This window comes from Prinia subflava, chromosome 7, assembly GCF_021018805.1.
Source record: "Prinia subflava isolate CZ2003 ecotype Zambia chromosome 7, Cam_Psub_1.2, whole genome shotgun sequence".
NCBI classification, from domain to species: Eukaryota; Metazoa; Chordata; class Aves; order Passeriformes; family Cisticolidae; genus Prinia; species Prinia subflava.
Genome location: NC_086253.1, coordinates 17949012 through 17969506, shown reverse-complemented (window position 1 = coordinate 17969506; position 20495 = coordinate 17949012). Strand labels below are relative to the sequence as shown.

General features: G+C 41.9%; 2 protein-coding genes across 4 annotated transcripts in view; one reads left to right on the top strand and one right to left on the bottom strand.

Annotated features, from left to right (window-relative positions):
* On the top strand, positions 1-10985 carry LOC134552775 (endogenous retrovirus group 3 member 1 Env polyprotein-like). Of its 3 annotated transcripts, none has more exons than XR_010080941.1 (2): positions 1-7087; positions 7635-10985. XR_010080941.1 is itself a non-coding variant. In XM_063401722.1 (2 exons), exon 2 carries the CDS (start codon positions 8446-8448, stop codon positions 10261-10263), a length of 1818 nt encoding a protein of 605 aa, XP_063257792.1. In that variant the 5' UTR covers positions 1-953; positions 7635-8445; the 3' UTR covers positions 10264-10985. The 3 variants fall into 3 exon arrangements, 2 of the variants coding, with proteins under 2 accessions (XP_063257792.1, XP_063257793.1); XM_063401722.1 differs by having other exon boundaries at positions 1-953; XM_063401723.1 differs by having other exon boundaries at positions 1-3370; positions 7646-10985.
* Positions 1-18530, bottom strand: part of PI4K2B (phosphatidylinositol 4-kinase type 2 beta) — a 31114-nt gene extending 12584 nt beyond the window's left edge. The window contains exons 1-2 of the mRNA XM_063401724.1: positions 17960-18530; positions 13770-13927 (exon numbers count right to left, since the gene is read on the bottom strand). Coding sequence (XP_063257794.1) covers positions 13770-13927; positions 17960-18515 — 714 coding nt within the window. The 5' untranslated portion in view covers positions 18516-18530. The remainder of the gene's footprint in view (positions 1-13769; positions 13928-17959) is intronic.
* Positions 18531-20495: the final 1965 nt, after the last annotated feature.

The window sequence follows — 20495 nt, the reverse complement described above, 5'->3', positions numbered from 1 at the left end:
TGAAAAAGGCATATTGGGTGTGTGGCTCTACGCAGATATTTACTATATGTAATATGCTAGGTAGAAAAGTTATGCAATATTAACATTTAAATAATGTAGTAAATGTAGTTTTTAACATTGAATCTAAGTAAGAATTGTGTGTAAGGTATTGTCCTTAGCTCAAGAGCAAAGAGAAGATAACCCAGAGGTTTCTACACAGAGAGAACAATTACAACAAGCCATACTAAAAACCCCTCTTGGATGTTTCAGAGGGAAAGATACATATCTCCTTGAAACCACCCTGGTCACTCCAGACCGTGCATATCTCCTTGAATCTACCCTGGTCAAGCGAGACCATTGTATATCTCCTTGAATCCACAAAGCCACCTGGTTAAGCCAGACTCCAAGACGCCAGGGGTTTTGCAAAAGGCTCTTGGCAAACGGGCTTTTCTTAGATAAAGTATGCATAATCATCAAAGTTTGTCCTCAAAAATAGAGATGCTTCTCTCTAACGGGGCCCTTCTTTCTCGCAGCTTTTGTCTGAGAGGAGAGGGGACGGTAGACCCGGGCTACCTTTCTTTGCTCTTATTGCCTCATTATTTGTCCTGTCTCTGAAAACTTTTTAAACTTTTATTATTGTATTAATTTTTTTGTAACCAATTTTTATTCTTTATTAAATTTTCATAAATTTCAAAAAGCGAGTTATTGGCATATATCACAATTTGGTAGCAGAGTACGGTTAAAATACCCCACTGTGGGTGCTGTGAGAGGATTAGAGACCAGGAAGACGCGTCCCGCCTGCATTAGGCGGCCTCGGCTCTGGTCCTCGCTAAGTACCCCAGAAAGGGGTAAGATCCAAGGACAAAAGGAGACAATAAGGCAAAGAGAAGGGAAAGAATTCCCTAAAAACCGCGGTAACCAGCTCCTAACATCAAAGTGTGCACGAAGAATAAAGACCCAAGGACAACGGAGTGGTAAGAATTGCTGGGATTGGGGGTGGCAGCGTTTTGCGCGGAACGGGGGCTGAAAGTGTGTGTGTCTGAGAGGCGGGCTGGGGTAAAACCCAGACCTTCCAAGCGAGAGCGGAGTCCCCTACGCTGCGGTTCCGTTGTCCCGCGAGGGACGCGGCCAGCACCGGGACGAAAGTGAATGGTAAAAAGGAGTGAAAGAAACCCCCCCCGGGAAGAAGTGTGTGAAAAGGGAACCCTAAAAGCTTTTGCTGGGTTGAGGAAAATTATTCCAAGAACACCCAGGTTATTTTAATAATCGGCTGGGTTGAAGAAATATTCCAAGAACACCCAGAATTTAGCTGGGTTGAGGAAAATTCTGAGAGCACCCAGGGTTGATAACCAGCTGGATTGGAGAGAAATTCTGAGACATCCAGGGTTATGTTAAATTCTGCAGAATCTATGAAATAAACCCAAGACATCTGGGGTTGGGAAGAGAAATCCCAACATTGCCAGATTGAAGGTTTGTGAAATACATTATCTGGCCAGGGACTCTTTAAAGAGTGTAAAAGTTGTGTAAAAAAAAAAAGGTACCTTGTTGTTGTCATGATTGTTGGTTGTGTGTGAGAATAAGTGGAAAATAGGGTGGAGTGAATGTGGATGAATGAAAGTATAGAAAGTGTAAATTTTTATTTTAAACTTTATTATAGTTCCTCAGAGAAAGTAAACTGTATTAAGAAATAGTGTGAGAGAAAGGAAAAAAGTAGCTTTTGTGGGGGTAAAGGGAAGTTGAACAGAGACAAGGGGGGTTGGAGTAGAGAGAATATTGAAAAATGGGACAGAAATCCAGTAAAGAGAAGATAGGGAAGAAAAGAAAAAGTAAAAAACCATCCACAGAAATTCCTCCAGACAGTCCACTGGGAATCATGTTAAATAATTGGGAAAAAAACCCTTGTACAAGGACAAAGGATAAAATAAAGATGATACAATTCTGTATGCTAGAATGGCCAAGAGAGAAAATAAGATCTGATCACGTTTATTGGCCTAGATATGGTTCCTTCGAAAAATGGATTTGTCAGGCTTTAAATGAATTTATAAATTCAAAGGAACAGAGTGATTTAGAAGAAAGAAATTATGCGGCCTGTTGGACTGGAGATTATAGGAGAATCAAGATTTTTAAAGTAGCAGAAACCCCTGGAACAAAGCAAGGGAGGAAAACAGGGAAAGGGAAGGAAGGGGAACAGGAAAAAGGGGAACAGGAGAAAAAGAGAGAAAAGGAATGGGACCCTCTGCAGTTTCTACCCCCTCCTTTTCAAAGCACGCCTGCATTGCCAGAGTCAGGACCCAGCGGGAGGTCTCCCTCGGCCCCAATGTCGGAGTTCGTCCCTGCCCCCGCGTATACCACGGGTCCCGGCTTGTCGTGTGGTCTCGCCCCGGTTCCCGTCCCGGGCGTGGGTCCGCTTGGGGCGGCAGCCCCGGTGGCACCGGGCCCCCTCCCCCGCCCGCCCCCAGTAGTGGCTCCCTGTCTGCCTGGGGCAGCAGGAGCGGGCTTTCTGACCCCTTCCTCCATAGTTGTAGGTCCGCACGCCTTTTCGCCCGCCGCAGTGGCGGCGGCGGGAGGTCTCCCCTCCCTTTCTCCGCCGGTGGCGGCGGCGGGTTCGCCCGCGGCGGCGGCGGCGGGGGAGGCTTTCCCTTCCCTTTCTCCGCCAGTAATTGCAGCAGACCCTCTCCCGCTCGCGGAGGCCGCCCGTTTCTTGCCCCTTTCCCCCGCGACCCCAGGTCCCCAAGCTTTTCCGCCAGCCGCAGGAATAGTATCGCCAGAAACGGCGGCAGCAGCGGCCCGACCCTTGCACGCCTCTCCTGTGGCTATGAGATCGCCAGCCCTCCCGTCCGCCGCGGTGATGGCGCCGCAGGCATCTGCGGCTCCTAGCCCTCCTGGGACGGCGAGTCCCTCGCTGCCAGCGTGTGGCGGGTCTCCGCCGGTCCCGTCTCCGAGGACCGTGGCGACGACCCCGGCCCCGGCGATGCCGGGCGCTGCTGCCGCGGCCCCGTTTGTGCCGGAGACGGCAGGCCCAGCCGCCATGGGCCGCGTGGGCAGCCCAGCCACATGGAGTAGACAGGAAATGACTTCCCCTTCGGAAATTCCGGTAGCAGACCCCGCCCATGCCCCTCCTTTGGAGGACTCAAACTCTATAGTTACTTGGGAGGACCAAAATTCTATGGTGAGTCCTCCAGGAATTCCACTTCCTGTTAGGGGAATCGTCTCTATGGAAACCGCTGCCGCTACGGTTAAAAAGAGTTCTTTGTCTCTGCCAGATGCCCCTTACAAAAATACTAGAAATGCAGTTAGGAAGCAACTTTCTCCTGATTATTACTCACCACATGAAAACAAAACTAAAGAAAAGGAATGGGAAAAAGAAATTGGGCTATTTCCCCTAAGAGAGGTACCCATGGGAGGGGGAGGAACGGGTTTCGTGAATGCTCCCCTAACCTCCTCTGAGGTCAGGAGTTTTAAAAAGGAAATAAGAGGGATTCTGGAAGACCCCATAGGCACAGCTGAACAGCTTGACCAGTTCCTGGGACCAAATATCTATACTTGGGAGGAATTGCAATCCATAATTAAGATATTATTTTCTCATGAGGAAAGGGAGATGATTAGAGCAGCAGGAGTAAAAATATGGAATAGAGAGCATCCCCAGGGACCCTCTGGAGAAGACATAATGCCGACAGAACCTCCAGAATGGGGTCAGAATAATGAGGAAGGGAGGAAATGTATGAATGATTATCGCAATACCATAATCAAGGGGATAAAAGAGGCAGCCCCTCGAGGAGTAAATGCTAAAAAGGCTTTTGAAATACAACAGGGAAAAGAAGAAACCCCAACTGAATGGTTAGATCGACTTAGGAGAAATATAAAACAATATTCTGGAATAGATCCTGAAACTGAAGTGGGAAAAGCTTTATTGAGAGTAAATTTTGTTACAAATGCTTGGCCAGATATTAGAAAAAAATTAGAGAAGATTGAGGATTGGCATGGAAAACCCTTAGATGATTTATTGAAGGAAGCTCAAAAAGTCTATGTTCGAAGGGATGAAGAACAAACTAAGCTACAGGCAAAAATTATGGCAGTTACTATGAGGGGAAGCAATTTCCAGAAAAATCAGAGATACACAGGCACTGCTTCTAAATATGATGGTCATAAAGACAGGAGAATGGAAAAAAATCAAAACCCAACACCAACAAAGCCACAGAGGCATTCCAAAAATGTCTGTTTTTTCTGTCAAGGTGAAGGGCATTATAGAAGGGACTGCCCTAAACGGGCAAAAGATCTGAAAATCTTCAAAGAGATGAATACAGAAAGTGACTAGGGAAGTCTCAGGCTCTATTTTTTAGGGGACAAATACCATCTAGAGCCTGTGATAACCCTAAAAGTGGGTCCCCAAGGAGAGGAAGTGAAATTTGTAGCAGACACTGGCGCAGAAAAAACTTGTCTCATAGATATTCCCAAAGGTTATAAAGTAAGTAAAGAGACTGTAAAGGTAGTAGGTGCAAAAGGAGAAAGTTTTTCTGCTCCAGTCATCAAAAATGTATTAATAGAGGGAGAAACTAGATTTTGGGTAGGAGATGTTTTGCTGGTCCCGGGGGCAGGCAGTAATTTATTGGGACGAGACTTCCAAATAAAATTAGGAATAGGAGTTATACCAGAAAATGGGAAGATGACAGCTAAAATACTGAAACTAGAACAGGAGGATGAAAAGAAAATTAAAAAGGAGGTATGGGCTGCTGAAGGAAATAGAGGAGGATTGAATATTGACCCCATAAAAGTTAAAATTGAAAGAGAAGATTGTCCCATACGGGTGCGTCAGTATCCTATCTCATTAGAGGGACGGGAAGGGTTGAAGCCAGTAATAGAAGGACTGATAAGGGATGGTACACTAGAACCCTGTATGTCTCCTCATAATACCCCCATTCTTCCAGTAAAGAAACCTGATGGGAGTTACAGACTGGTACAAGACTTAAGGGAGGTGAACAAGAGAACTCGGACCAGATATCCAGTAGTTCCCAACCCGTATACTCTCCTAAGTAAGGTCCCTCCCCAGCATCAGTGGTTTAGTGTAGTGGATCTTAAAGACGCCTTTTGGGCTTGCCCATTAGCCGAGGAGAGCCGAGATATCTTTGCCTTTGAATGGGAGAACCCACAAACCGGGAGAAAGCAGCAATTAAGATGGACAAAATTGCCGCAGGGTTTTACTGAATCTCCAAACTTATTTGGACAAGCTTTAGAAACCATATTACAAACTTTCCCCACTCCCTCTGGGATACAAGTTATCCAATATGTAGATGATCTCTTGCTATCAGGAGAAGTAAAAGCTGAAGTCAGAGAGGCTACTATAAAGCTTTTAAATTTTCTTGGAGAAAAAGGATTGAGAGTATCAAAAAGGAAATTACAATTTGTGGAACCAGAGGTAAAATATCTTGGACACTTAATAAGTAAGGGCAACCGGAAGCTCAGCCCAGAAAGGATTGCAGGAATATTATCCCTTCCCTCTCCCTCTTCCAAAAGGGAAATCAGAAAACTACTCGGCTTATTGGGATATTGTAGATTATGGATTGAAGGATACACACAGGCAGTAAAATTTTTATACAAAAAGTTGACAGAGGGAGATGATATAAGATGGAACAAGGAAGATGAGGATAAATTAGGAAAACTGAAGTCAAAACTGGCTTCAATCCCAGCATTAAGTTTACCCTCACTATCAAAACCCTTCTATTTATATGTGAATACAGAAAAGGGAGTGGCTCATGGAGTTCTAGCTCAGGAGTGGGGAGGAGTAAAGAAACCAGTGGCTTATCTATCAAAAATGTTGGATCCAGTGAGCCATGGCTGGCCAGTGTGTATTCAAGCTATAGCAGCTACTGCAATCCTAGTTGAAGAAAGCCGTAAACTGACTTTTGGAGGTAAACTAATTGTGTGCACACCTCATGCAGTTCGAAATGTGTTAAACCAAAAGGCTGAAAAATGGTTGACAGACTCTCGGATGCTAAAATATGAGGCGATCTTGATAGACAGTGATGATTTGACATTAGAAGTAAATAAAAGCCTGAACCCAGCTCAATTTTTATATGGGGAACCAACAGATAACTTAATACATGATTGTCTAGAAATTATCCAATACCAGACAAAGATTCGAGAAGACCTTGAGGACCAAGCCCTTTTAGAAGGGGAAATAATTTATGTGGATGGTTCTTCCAGATGCCTACAAGGAAAAAGAATGTCCGGATATGCAGTAGTTGATGGGAAAAACATGCAAACTATTGAAAAAGGGAAATTACCCTCAAACTGGTCAGCTCAAACCTGTGAATTATATGCTCTAAAAAGGGCACTAGAACACTTAGCACATAAAAAGGGTACAGTTTACACTGACAGCATGTATTGCTTCGGAGTAGTACATACCTTTGGAAAAATTTGGGAAGAAAGAGGATTGCTTAATTCAAGAGGAAAAGGATTAGTACATGAAGGGCTCATTTTAGAGGTCTTAGAAGCATTAAAATTACCTGAAGAGATAGCTGTAGTACATATTAGAGGTCACCAAAAGGGAGTAACTCCAGAAGTAAGGGGAAATAATTTGGCAGACCAAGAAGCAAAGGACGCAGCAGAGAATGGAGTGGAAAGAGTAATGTTAATATTAACTACAAACGAGGAGGAATTGGAAATTCCAAAATTCAGTGAAACTGAGGAAAAAGAGTTAAAGGAGATAGGAGGTGAACAAGATGAATCAGGGAAATGGAAACTTCCTGATGGAAGGCAATTACTCAATAAAATACTTACTAGAAGGATATTAGAAGACATGCATCAAAAAACTCACTGGGGTACCCAGGCTTTGTGTGATCATTTCTTAAGAAACTATGGGTGCATTGGGATTTATGGGGTAGCAAAAAGGGTAACTGAAAAATGTATAACTTGTCAAAGGATAAATAAGAAAGTAATGAGGAAAACCACCCGGGGAGGTCGGGAATTAGCCCTTAGACCATTTCAAAGTATCCAAGTAGATTTTACAGAACTTCCTCAAGTTCAGCGATGGAAATATATATTAGTAATAACAGACCATTTAACTCATTGGGTGGAGGCAGTTCCCACTGCCAAGGCTACTGCTAATGTGGTAAGTAAAACCCTTTTGGAACAAATTATTCCAAGATATGGGATGGTTAATAGAATAGATTCAGACAGAGGAACACACTTTACATCAAAAGTGTTACAACAATTAATTCAAGCCTTGGGGATAAAATGGGAATTACACACCCCATGGCACCCACAAAGTTCGGGCAGAGTAGAGAGGATGAACCAAACTTTAAAAAGAACTTTAACCAAATTAATAGTTGAAACCCGAATGTCATGGGTACAATGCTTGCCTTTAGCATTACTGAGAATTCGAACACAACCCAGATCAGATCTGGGAGTGTCACCTTATGAAATGATGTTTGGGTTACCTTTTCTGACCACTAAACATGAAAATGCTACTTATGAAGTAGGGGAAAGGAGTGTTAAGGGATATATTAACACAATTGCAAAAACCCTTGAGAATTTAAGACTAAAAGGAATAATCCCTCAAACCACCCCTTTAGACTTTAAAATCCATAATATTCATCCAGGGGAGTGGGTATTAGTAAAAACATGGAAAGAACAATCTTTAACTCCACAATGGGAAGGTCCTTTTCAGGTATTGCTGACGACCGAGGCGGCGGTCCGGACCAGAGAACGAGGGTGGATCCACGCCAGCAGAATCAAAGGACCTGTGGAAAAGCCTAAGGAGTGGACAATATCATCGGAACCGGGTGAAACGAAATTAACCCTAAAACGGAAATGAGAGGTGATGAACTGGGGAGATCCGCATGATCCAGGAAACATACACAGGATCACACCAGACTGGGAAGCTAGACCGAGTTTGCACCAGTGGTTTCAAATACCACCTGGGAAAACTTTGAGACACCTCCGGTACCCTCCCTGGGGAGGAATACTTCCACCACAGACAGGAGGATCGGGATTGTTTCGGACAGAAAACCCCTGTGTTTTTGCCTTAGCCTGTGATTTATATAAAGAGGAGGGGGAATTACCTCATACATTGCCAAGCCAAATACCCTGTTTGATTCACCCAAATACTGGACATGCTGGTTGGTGTAAATGTAAGTGTTTGAGCTGTGGGAAAAATTGGTACTGTAGTTCACACAAACGACGCTCTCGTTGCATGAAGTGTAGAGTGTCACCTGAGCCCCCTATCCAAGCAGAACTTGAAGCTACTGAAATAATAACTTGGTTGTGTGGTTGGGAATTATTAGTGCCTGTTGAATGGGAGATAGCTGAGGAAGAGTGGGAGACCACGGTCAAGAAGTGTCAAAAACGATTTGCCTGGAAATTAGCTAAGAGAAAGTGACAATAGAGGAGAGGGCAAGACCAGATTGGCCTCTGTAATCGCCACCGAGAAGATCACATACACCTGCTGTGGGCTGCAACCCCATAGGCATGGGAGGTGGGAGTATAAGCCATACTGGACCTCTGCTGGTTCTGTCACTCATTTTCTGGCTCTTCCCTTTTGGGATGCCGACCAGGCCATGCTACAGGTGTTACCAAAAACTGTATATGGAAAGACACCGAGGCTCCTTCTTTATTTCTCACACTCATATCAACAGTCACTGTTATAACCCTTCCAAATTGGGAAACTGCATACACAATGGGAAAAAGTACTGGATGGCGGAAAATGTGAGGGGAAGTGAATGTGCAAAAGGGGAGAAATGGATGTGTTTCACCCACATTACTGGGAGTAAAACAAAGGATTTGGTAAAGGAGGAATTGATAAGCAAAAAAGCTAGGCCTGCACCACCACCAAAGCCTGTACCAATCTCGCTGGATGGTTTGTATAAGAAATTGGAACAACAACTGGAGAAAGAAATAGATATTTCACGGATGGGTAAAAATCTGTTTGTGGAATTGGGAGAAAGAATAAGTAAGGAACTCAACGTAACCAATTGTTGGGTCTGTGGAGGGGCTTTGATGTCAGAAGAATGGCCATGGAAAGGCAGCAGCTTAGGCCCAATCGAGCTCCTTAAGTGGAACCAAACAAGTATAAAGGGAGAAAATCGGCCAGGGGGATGGATTTTAAGTTCAGTAGTCATAGGGGAGGAATGTCTTTGGCGTGAAGGAAAAAAGTTCCTCCGTGAAGTAGGAAAAACTCCCTGTAAAAGATACAAGGTTAGTAATGGAACCTCTGTATGGTGGATCCCAGAAGAACCTACCATGTACTGGACCCAGAAAAAAGAAAAAAACGGAAATTGTGAATATAATAATAAAATCAGGCTTTTTCAATGTAATGATACAGGAAAGAATCCTTATGTTGGCATCCCAGAGATTTCTAAATTTTGGGAGAATATGGATGAGCAAAAATTGGACTATTGGAAAGCTCCAGACGGTTTGTTCTGGATATGTGGGAAAAGGGCGTATCCAAAACTCCCTCCCAAGTGGAAAGGGAGCTGTACTCTGGGTGTCATACAACCAGGATTTTTTCTTTTGCCCGGACCTGAAGGGGATCACTTAGGGATACCAGTTTATGAGGATCTAAAAAGAAGCAAGAGAGATGTAATTGGAGGATTCCAAAAATGGGGAGAGGATGAGTGGCCCCCTGCACGCATACTGGAAACATACGGACCAGCCACCTGGGCACAGGACGGGAGTTGGGGATATCGAACTCCCATTTATATGTTAAACCGTATCATAAGGCTTCAAGCAGTCGTAGAGATAATAACAAACAAAACTGGTAGTGCAATGGAATTAATATCCAGACAACAAACTCAAATCAGAGCCGCTGTGTACCAAAACAGGTTAGCACTGGATTACCTATTAGCTGAAGAAGGGGGCGTTTGTGGAAAATTCAATACATCAGATTGTTGTTTAAAAATAGATGATAATGGAGAAGCTGTCCTGGATATAGTCAATGATATCAGAAAAATCGCCCATGTACCAGTCCAGAAGTGGGAATCCATGCTAAGTACCAGCTGGTGGGATAATGTGCTAGGAATAGAATGGTGGAAGAAACTAGGTTTTTTCCTCTTATGTGCTACAGCTGGTTTAATATTCCTCCCTTGTTTGATCCCTTGTTTTATCAGATTAATCACTAGTGTAGTTCAAGGTATGCAATTAGTGACCTTGGATCAAAAGATGGATACAACAAAAACGGTACAAAAGATAATGGTATTAAGGAAACAAAACAGAGTAGCAGACCCCCTCCAGGAAGCCAGACTGATTTATGAAGAAAATGAACATAGAAGGGATGCAAGAGAGCAGTAAATATCGCTCGAGCCAATTTTATTATAAAAAGAAAGAGGAGGGATTGTGAAAAAGGCATATTGGGTGTGTGGCTCTACGCAGATATTTACTATATGTAATATGCTAGGTAGAAAAGTTATGCAATATTAACATTTAAATAATGTAGTAAATGTAGTTTTTAACATTGAATCTAAGTAAGAATTGTGTGTAAGGTATTGTCCTTAGCTCAAGAGCAAAGAGAAGATAACCCAGAGGTTTCTACACAGAGAGAACAATTACAACAAGCCATACTAAAAACCCCTCTTGGATGTTTCAGAGGGAAAGATACATATCTCCTTGAAACCACCCTGGTCACTCCAGACCGTGCATATCTCCTTGAATCTACCCTGGTCAAGCGAGACCATTGTATATCTCCTTGAATCCACAAAGCCACCTGGTTAAGCCAGACTCCAAGACGCCAGGGGTTTTGCAAAAGGCTCTTGGCAAACGGGCTTTTCTTAGATAAAGTATGCATAATCATCAAAGTTTGTCCTCAAAAATAGAGATGCTTCTCTCTAACGGGGCCCTTCTTTCTCGCAGCTTTTGTCTGAGAGGAGAGGGGACGGTAGACCCGGGCTACCTTTCTTTGCTCTTATTGCCTCATTATTTGTCCTGTCTCTGAAAACTTTTTAAACTTTTATTATTGTATTAATTTTTTTGTAACCAATTTTTATTCTTTATTAAATTTTCATAAATTTCAAAAAGCGAGTTATTGGCATATATCACAGAACACTAAAAATCAACTGATTTCTTTTCTTTTAAATCTATTTTTCTTATCATCCTGAGTTTGAATGGATCAAAATGACCATCATTTACATTAGAGAAATATAGTAAATCTTAAAATTAGTCAGAGCCCTGCGTTCAGTTTTGGACACTGTGCTTCATGAAATCTGCTAACAAACTGGAGAAAGCTGAAAAAAATGAGAATAAGCACAAAACACAGGAATAATCAAAGACAGTAGGAACAGAGAATGCTTAAGCTAAGAGAAAACTGAGGCATAACGAACTACAGAATAGGTTGCTATAGAAAAAAAAGGAACAACACATTTACTGTTAACAAGCCAAAAAATGACAGGCTTAAAACCCAGCAGATAAGCTGCAAAAAAGAAATCTTTAAAAACTTAAGTGCAGCTCAAGACTGGAACAGACAGCCAGGTTCTGCAGTCTTCAAAATGGGGTGCAACTAGCAATAGGTTAGACATTCCTCAAGAATCCTGTTAAAACAATGCTGCTCCACAGCACAAGCATTACATTGGCAATTTCTCAAGGTGCCTTCTACACAGGGTTCTATATTTGTTAACCTCAAACCACAGGGTTATACCACATTAAAATATATAATCTTTCAATTTTCTGTGATAAACTTTGGCCTAGTGCATAAAGTCCACATAATGACTCTTCTGTAGCTCAAGTGGAACGCTATAGAAATGCTACATCTTCATCCCTTCCCACTGAACAATGGCAACTAAATCAAATTCTTTCTGATACATATTTAAGGACAACTGTTTAAGAAGCATCTTCACATACTAGTATTTTACTAAATCCTCCTGAATAAGAAAGTGAGTATCTCAATAAGCTAAACATTGCCTGTTGTTGCACCAACACTCAAAGCTGATTCACACTCAGGTCATGAACATGCTTGCTGGCAGAAACTTGCACTGTTCTTCAGTAGCTGCTGATTCAGCTGGATCAGGGAGAGGATCTGACCAGCTGGTTTAGCTTCGAGAGATTTTGCACCCAATTTTTCCAAGACAATCTTCCTTTGTCCAAGATTGCCTGAGACTAAGTAACTATAGGAAACTTATTCATTCAGTTTGTAAACAGATACACAAGACACCAGGCATTAGTGGCATCGTCTGTCTCATCCATCTATTTTGATTAATTCCCATTAACTACAAGGAACACTAAGTTACAAAATACCATTATTTGCATTCATAGTATAAAATTAGTGTCTTATAAAACAGAGACAGGAAACAAATTGACAAGAATTCTCTTGGGTTTGGTATGCTGTTATCTGTGATTCTAAGGTTGCATTCTAAACCCTGAACACAACTGCACAGACAAAATTCGACTTAGACTTACACAAATGCAACAAATATGCTATGCAATGTGAGAGGCCAGCATGTTTTTTGAATACTTCACTATTTATTCTTTTTTTAATTTTTAAATCACAGCATTTGGTATAGTACTTTAGTCAAATCCTAATGTTAGGTTTAGAATTATTAAAAAGTTATTTATTTTTTTCCATTGAATCACATGTATCTCCCTGCTTAAAACAAAGCCAGCAGTTTTGTATTTCTTGGAATCATTGTGGTGTATTTAGAAGTACATGCCAAATCTTTAATTATCTCTTCTGAATCACTCTCTGGCTAATACTTGCTATTAGGTGCCCATTTAGAAAAGGAGCTTAGCTCATTCTATTACCAGCCTGGACTGTACTGTGCTATACAGTCAAATCCAGATATTATTTTCAAGGTTTTGCTGAAGCTAGAGTCTTGCTAAACTTTGCAGAGCCACTGCTGTTGAGGACCAGAGTAGAACCAAAAAGTTCAACCTATAGAACAAGCTACCAAAGCCAGTCTTAATTTTGCCAGTCAAAATGAATTTATAGACTGACTCCATTAACACGAGCAATTAGTTGAAACTGTCAGGAACATATTGCAGAACAATCTGTAACAGACACAATGTCTTTTATTTATTGCTTACACAATGAACAACAAATGTAGAAATATTCAAGCCTTCTGTAATAGTGCTGCTTAAGTACTGAACTCCATGTCGGCATGCAAATATATACCTTTTGCAAATAAATGCAAAAAGCTAATTTTAATTATGCAATTTGAAGTTTATCTTTCTGATAGAACCAAATCCCATAAGGTGACTTAATGGAAACAGCTTATTTTGTCTGCAATTTGATATTCATTTTGGGCAAACTTCAGAAGGTGACCACTAAAAAGGCTTAGCACATCTTTAATGAGCTCCTTCCCAGCATAAGAAAGAGGAGATTACTCAAGAGGAATAGGAGAAAGCAAGTGACAGAACCGGTCTGACGTGGAATGATGCAATACCCAAACAGGATCTGAAATCCATTCTACACATCAAAGTTGCACTATTGACAAAATGAAGTTTTATCAGACCTAAAATATGGATAGCAAACATAGATAAGCTCTAGAACAAAAGCAAAAAATTAAAGCAAAATTTAAATTCTGCTAAGCACTCAGTATTGTTATTCTCACAGTCCCATACTCCAAATACTTCCATATTTTGCAATAATTTTTTTCAGAACCATATAAATAATAGTTATTTCACCTTAGCTTATGCAGCAAGACATAATTAGAAATCTAAGTATTTCTTGCATTGATTTTTCCAAAATAAATTTTGGCATACAATAAATTATTAAATAACTTATTTAAATTAATTTGCATATAGATAGAATTTTTGAATTTCCATTTTCAACTTGCTGATGGTGTCTGACTTTGCAGTTACACGCTTACCCCTTTTGGATCCTTAGCAAAGTAACTCCCACTGGATCCTTGAGAGATTCTTTCTGGAAAAACTCCACACTCTATAGCTTGCTCTGCTCTCAGAATGAGTTCTGCAAATTCTGGATCATCTAAAAATATATTCATATCTGCAGTATGTCCAGTATGCCCTGAAAAACAAGAAAACAAGCAGTCTTAAGTGCAACTTGTTCTACAAATAAGGCATAAGCAAACATACTGATAAGCCAACAGCCTTTCCTGCTGACACCCATCCAACCGCAGGCTGAAAAATCTGGTCCATTTAATCAGTGCACGGATTTATCCATGTCCGATCAACTTTTCATTTCAAATAAATCAGCCAAATCTGCAAAAACAAATTTGAGACTGCCACTAAGTGTTTACAATTTTCAAAGATTCCTCTTTTGGATAGTTATTTATGAAACTAATCTAAGGAAAAAAAAATTCAAATCACAACTGTAAAAAAAAGTGTGAAAGATTTTACACATTATTTTTGTGTCCTGTCCATTACCCACTATTAGAAAAGTTGATTGATTTAAGAGCTTGGCTAACATGTTTATTATCTGCTAAAAGCAAGGAAGTTAATCCACTGAATAATCTGGTACATGTAGCACTCAGAAGCGGCACCAACACAGCAGTGAGGTACTGCACGCCACATCCATTCCAGCCTTACAAGTCTGGAAGCAGCTTGCAGCATTTCTTTACTCACTGACCAGAAGATGAGGTGTGTGCAGATATCTGTGTAAGCCCTAGGACTCTGTGGAAACGTTTAGAAAGACAAATAGAAAGGAAGGCGCCAGAACACCTTTCAATTTTTAAAATACTTCTTCACAAGTTTTGATACTGTAGATTATTATACTTTCTTTTGAGGCTAAGATTGTTTCATGAGTTCACAGAGTGCATTCTACTGGGCCTGTGCATCAGGTCTCATTTCTGCATTAACAAACAGCTACATTATTCTAGATTAAATATTTACAGATAAAGTTGCTTTGTTTCCATTTCAGCAATTGAAGAAATTTAATATACATCCTTCTGGAATGACAACCTACACAGAATTCATTCAAAAATGTACTCCTTAACAGTTTGTGTAGAGTCAAATTTAAAAAAACAAAAACACCTTTTTTTTTTCTTAGCTCAGGACAGTTTTTGAAGCTTTTTAGAACATTAGCAGTCGCTTGCATGCACCACTTAAAACAGTTACATGGACTCCAAACAAAAACAGACAAAAAGCATTAAAATACAGGTAAGTCTTAGTATAAGTTGGCAACAAGGAAGAGAAACATTAAAGCTAATAGTGGATCTTAAGAATTGACAGCTACAGTCCATTGGATGAGAATCTCTTATCTCTTATAACTATTTGGTCAATACTACTGTGATAAACTACATTTTAAGACTTTAGAGTAGGACAACAAGAAGTAGGGAAGAGGTTCAAAGGTTTTTCTGTCACAAAGTACTTAAGTGAGTTAGGGAAATAAACCAAAAGACCCAGAATAAACTCATTTCATGGAAAAAGTCACTTTAAATCGGTAGTTCTTATTTCACAGTCAAGCCTCAAACATCTCCACACATCTACATTTCATCACACAGCTGAGCTCCAACTACAACATATTTTGTCAATGAAAGCAGCAACAGGGTTGTGCATTATACTGTTACCAAATGAAGTGCAACAGTCATGCTAAGTCATTCTGCACAATTATCTTCCAGATGAAGAAAACCTACAGATGAACTTTGTATCACATGGATTGCAGCTGACTGTGTGGAAGACTCAGAGGTCAGTTTTTAATTTCTCTGCATTCATTCTAGAATCTAGAACCATTAAGTAGTCTCACTGTCTGAGGAAATTCTTCAACCATGTCTTTTCTAACATAAATGATAACTTCATAAAAAATAAAATAAAAAACCAATTACACTGCATGCTGAAAGAAGAAAAGTTAAATAATTTTTGAAACTCATTATTTGCTCAGTATTGCTATAGTGCTGCTAAGAAAGCATGTTACAACAGTAATGTGGCTGTACAAAAACAATTAAGCTGACAAGGAAACTAGCAGCTTTAAGGAGTTTATCAACCCTCTCCATATGAAAATAAGCCATATTAATTGAAGATAGTATTTGCTGAATGTGGCAGGGTTTGGGTTTTGGTGGTTTTTTTGTATTAGTTTCTTCTTTTAAAATTATTTACATCAAGTTTTCCACTGAGAAAGCATGTTATGTCACAACTTATTCCCAGTACAGTCTCTAAACTTACAATTATAACGAATTACGGTTTCTCTTGCAATTACTCTTGAAAATTACTCTTCTCATTAAACTCCCACTAAGGAGACAGGGCTCACGCATACACAGTCCAACTACCAAGCTTGAGAACTTTTTTCACATTGATTTGGATAAGGCCCAAGTTTGTGAAGCTGCTATACTGGAATGATGAACAGTTGCCAAAGAAGATACAAACACTATCACCTATGTATGCACGTCAACCTGTTCTTCCATTAAGTTAGCATGACATGAGCTAAACTAAACTAACACACTTTGCAAGAGTAACATGAATGAACTCCTTCAGCACTAAACTAGATTTAAACTTTTTAAACAATAATATGATTAAAGGTAGCCCCTTTAACCAATTCCAACTTCTCCTATTCTGACCATAACTCCATTAAGGGAACACTCTGTGCTGCAATAACATACATGAATAACATCTGGTGCATGTCAGCTCCACCTGACACATGAAACAACCCTGCACCTTCAAGGGTTACACATACAGAAGAGGGAAGGACAAGGAAACAAAGGATGGAATGCTCTAATCAGTGTCAGTTCTGAGATTTTCGTACACACATTTGGGGCAGTTTCCAAGCAGTACTCTACATTCACCATCCTAATTGCTTCAGTGGTGCAAGACCCGTGGCTCTAGCCTCCACTCTGAAGCAGCAACTTCTTTTTTAAAGTTTCCAGAAATGTTTTGCTAGAAGGACTACCTAAACAGATCTTCAGTCTTGTAGGGAAGCGACAGGAAAACTCTAACATTTTAATGGCATGTTTACATTACACGTATGGACTACACTTCAGACCCATGCGTAAAAGATGAGATTTTTCTGTCTTTATGGCCAAACAAATAAAAGTTACAAAAACAGAATTATTAACACAACTTATTTTGTTGAACTTGATGGGGGGGGGGGGGTGTTGGATATTTTTCAAGCACTCTATTGTTGCAAAAGAAACAGTGTTGCCAGTCTCTGGCAAGAAATCCTACAGTATAATTACATAGCAAAAGCAATGAAGTGACAGAACTGCACATACTGCTGTCAGCAAACCCATCCTAGATGTATACTGATATAGAAACTTGCACATGATCAGAAAGCTTGAAAGTCTAAAGAAAGTAAGCAATAAATATCATGCAATTTATCATTTTGCCAGTATATCTAGAATTAGATAATGGGCACGCTTATGCCTCTTTTAAAATTAATAACTAAATTCTTGCATTTCTGGACTTTCAAACTGTATTTTTCTCTCCAAGAACTGATTTGAAAATATGAAGATAAAATTTTTATGAAAACCAAAAATATGACAGTAGAGCCCACATCTAAAACTCTTAAAGCATGTGATAGTACAAAGTGAGCATGTGATTAAAACAAAGAACAAACACAGACTGATTTTTTTTTCCAAGACGAAACGATGAGAGTCACAAAAAAAAGTAGTTAGTGGGATAGGCAAGCCAAACTGAAAGCTTGACACTTCTCCAAGTGTTCAGGAAGCAGCAGCCAGTCCCACCACAAAACAGTCTTTAAAACATGCAAAGCTACAAGTTTCGAACAACATGACGGAAACAAACACAGCAGCAGACAGAGCGGGGAGAAGTGACAGTGGAGATACCCAAGAAGATGTAAACGAGTTCGTGGAGCCCTGCACATAGGGACAAAGCAGTCGAACTTCTATCCGTTTGCATCTTCTCTTCATTAACATTCAGCGAGCACAAACGTGGAGAGAGGTCAACACACCGGTGCCCCTCACCGATGCCGTGCCATCGGACACGGCACCTCGAGCGCACTTCGGTCCCCACAGGCATTTTTATAGCCTGGCTGGAAGGACAGACCAAGGCAGGGGCCGCCCTCCCCGGGCACAGCACCGCGGCCGCCCCGCGCCGCCGGCCCCGGCGCCCCCCGCGCGTCCCGCCGAGCTCCGGCTGCGGGCCGTACCTGCGGCGGCGCGGCGCTCCCTGTCCCAGGCGGCCCCCGCTCGCCGCCCGCGGCCGCCACCCGACGCCCGCAGGAGAGGCTCGTCCTCTCCATCGCCGTCGGGCCCCGAGTCCTCCGAGTCCTCCACCTCCTCGAGCCCCGGCTCCCCACACTGCCGCACGGCCCCGCCGGGGGCGGCTCTCGCACTCTGCGGCCCCCGCCGGGGCAGCTCTGCCTCAGGAGGCGACGGCGGCGGCTCCACGAGGAGCAGCAGCTGCTCGTCGGGCTCCTCCGCGCCCGGCTCCGCCATGGGCGGCCGGGGCCGGGGCCGAGCGCGGCGGGCGGAGGCGGCGGCGCGGCCGGGCGGGCTCGGGGCGCTCCCGCCGCTCCGGCTCCGGCTGCGGCTGCAGCGCGTGCGCGCGCCCCGCGCCCGCCCCGCCACCTGCCTTAAAGGGGCCGCGGCTGCGCCGGCGCCCCGCGCCCGGGGCGGGCGGAGCAGCGGCGGAGCCTCCGCCGGGCCGGGACCGGGCGGGAGCACGGGCGGCAGCTTCCAGCGCTCGACGTTTGACAAAAACATCCCTGAAACTCGCCTGAGCTCCACACCTAGAACAGGCTTGCCTCCTCGCCACCACTTGCTATAGCCAGCTGCTCTCCCTCCCCAAAATTTGCACGTTGTTCTAAACCATCACAGTAACTTCCAAAACGAAGCCTAAAAACAGTATAAGAGAAAACAGTATGAGTACATTGCCATTATTTCCATTTTCCCCTCCTCTCTATGCTTTATTAATTGGAAGAAAGACAATACAACTATGACCCAAACATACTGCATCAGATTTCAGCCTGGATGTGTTCTCCCAATCGTGTCTGTAGAAGAGGGCGTTTCCTCAGGTTTTGGTGAAATACGGAAGACGGATACCTGCATTAAATACTTACACAGAACAAGGGTTGTGAGTTATACTGGGAGTAAATCAGTCCTCAGCTGCAAATAGTAATTGTATATATTTAATATTCATTATTCTCATAGTTTAAACCGTGGTATAAGTATTTAACGTGCATAATCTGGATTACAGGGGGGAAAATCACTTTTCTTGATTACTGACAAAATAAAACCTTACTGAAATTCTGGATTTGTGTTTGTTTTGTCCAGGGTTGCCTGTCAACCAGTGGACTTTGGAATTAAGCTGTCATTTACTTACGTAACTACTAATATCTGTAACATTTGATAAAATCTGTTCACACTTGCATTTCTGTTCCTATTCCTTTCTATTAAAAGCGAACTCAGTCAACTGTGACTCCAGATGAATAGCCATTTGATGCCTAGTAAACACATATATGAAGGTTACAGCAACTGCATGTAATTTTCTGTATGGAAAATTATACGGACTTTAATTTCTGTGTGAAGCAAACAAAATGAGCAAACTAAAAGGAAGAAGTCTGACATTTTTCTCAGCATTACACATTAAGTAATACTGCACCTCCCTTTAGCTACAACTGGCTGTTTCAATAATGTTCCATTGAACAGCCAATTCACAAGCTTCTAAAAAGATTGAGAGTTCATTCTTTGGAAAAAATAAACAAGAAATAACTCATTAGTTATTTCATAGAAAGGCCTGGGTTGGAAGGGACCTTAAAGGTCATCTATTTCCAACTCCCCTGCTGTGGACAAAGATACCTTCCACTAAACCAGGTTGCTCAGACCTCCATTTGAACCTGGCCTTGTACACTTGCAGAGATGGGGCATTCACACCTTCTGTGGGTACTCTCTTCCAGTGTCTCACCAGCCTCATAGCAAAAAATAGTACAAAACCTTATTTTTTCTGGTTCATACGTTCATCTTTACATTTTACAGTATTACTAAATGCAGTTAACTGGTAGTTTTCATCTTCTGCTTCAATAAGAATTCTGTAACTTGCTCACAGGTCTTGATCCAAAAAAGCCTTTACATTGTCTCACTTATCAGTAGCGCAGAGTTCAAACACCACTAGAGCTCATAATTTAAAAAAGCTACACACTACCATCATAGTAATTAACAAACCATTAATTTTAATTCCAAATAACTAATGCTCTTAAATTAACCACCCAGATTAAAATTACTAAGAATTACATCACCTAAATAGGCCAGGTCATTTTCCTCATCCTAAAGCTTTTGTCCCTCTCCTTCTAACCAACAGAGCAGGCTTTGTCATCTCTTATATGTATTTGAGCACTATGTCGAAACACTGGAGTGGAAGAAACAGAAGGAAAAAAAGGGAATATCCGCACAATCGTGCTCTTATCGCTTTCGGTGAGCGCCCTCTCGTGATACACACCAGGAGGAGCAGCAGCAACACGGCACATGCAGCCACCGGTGACTGCGGGGACCGCGAAGGGGAGAGTATAACCTGTGGAGCTCTCTTCTGCTCAAAGGGCTGAGAAACTCCGTGCATTATAGTATGAGCCAACAATTCAAACAGGTGTGTAAGAGTACTCTGTCAAAACACCCAAAAGATCCTAATCAGGCTAACTACACCTACAGAAACGGGATGGTCGCTACCTACGCTTCACAAGCCAATTAGCC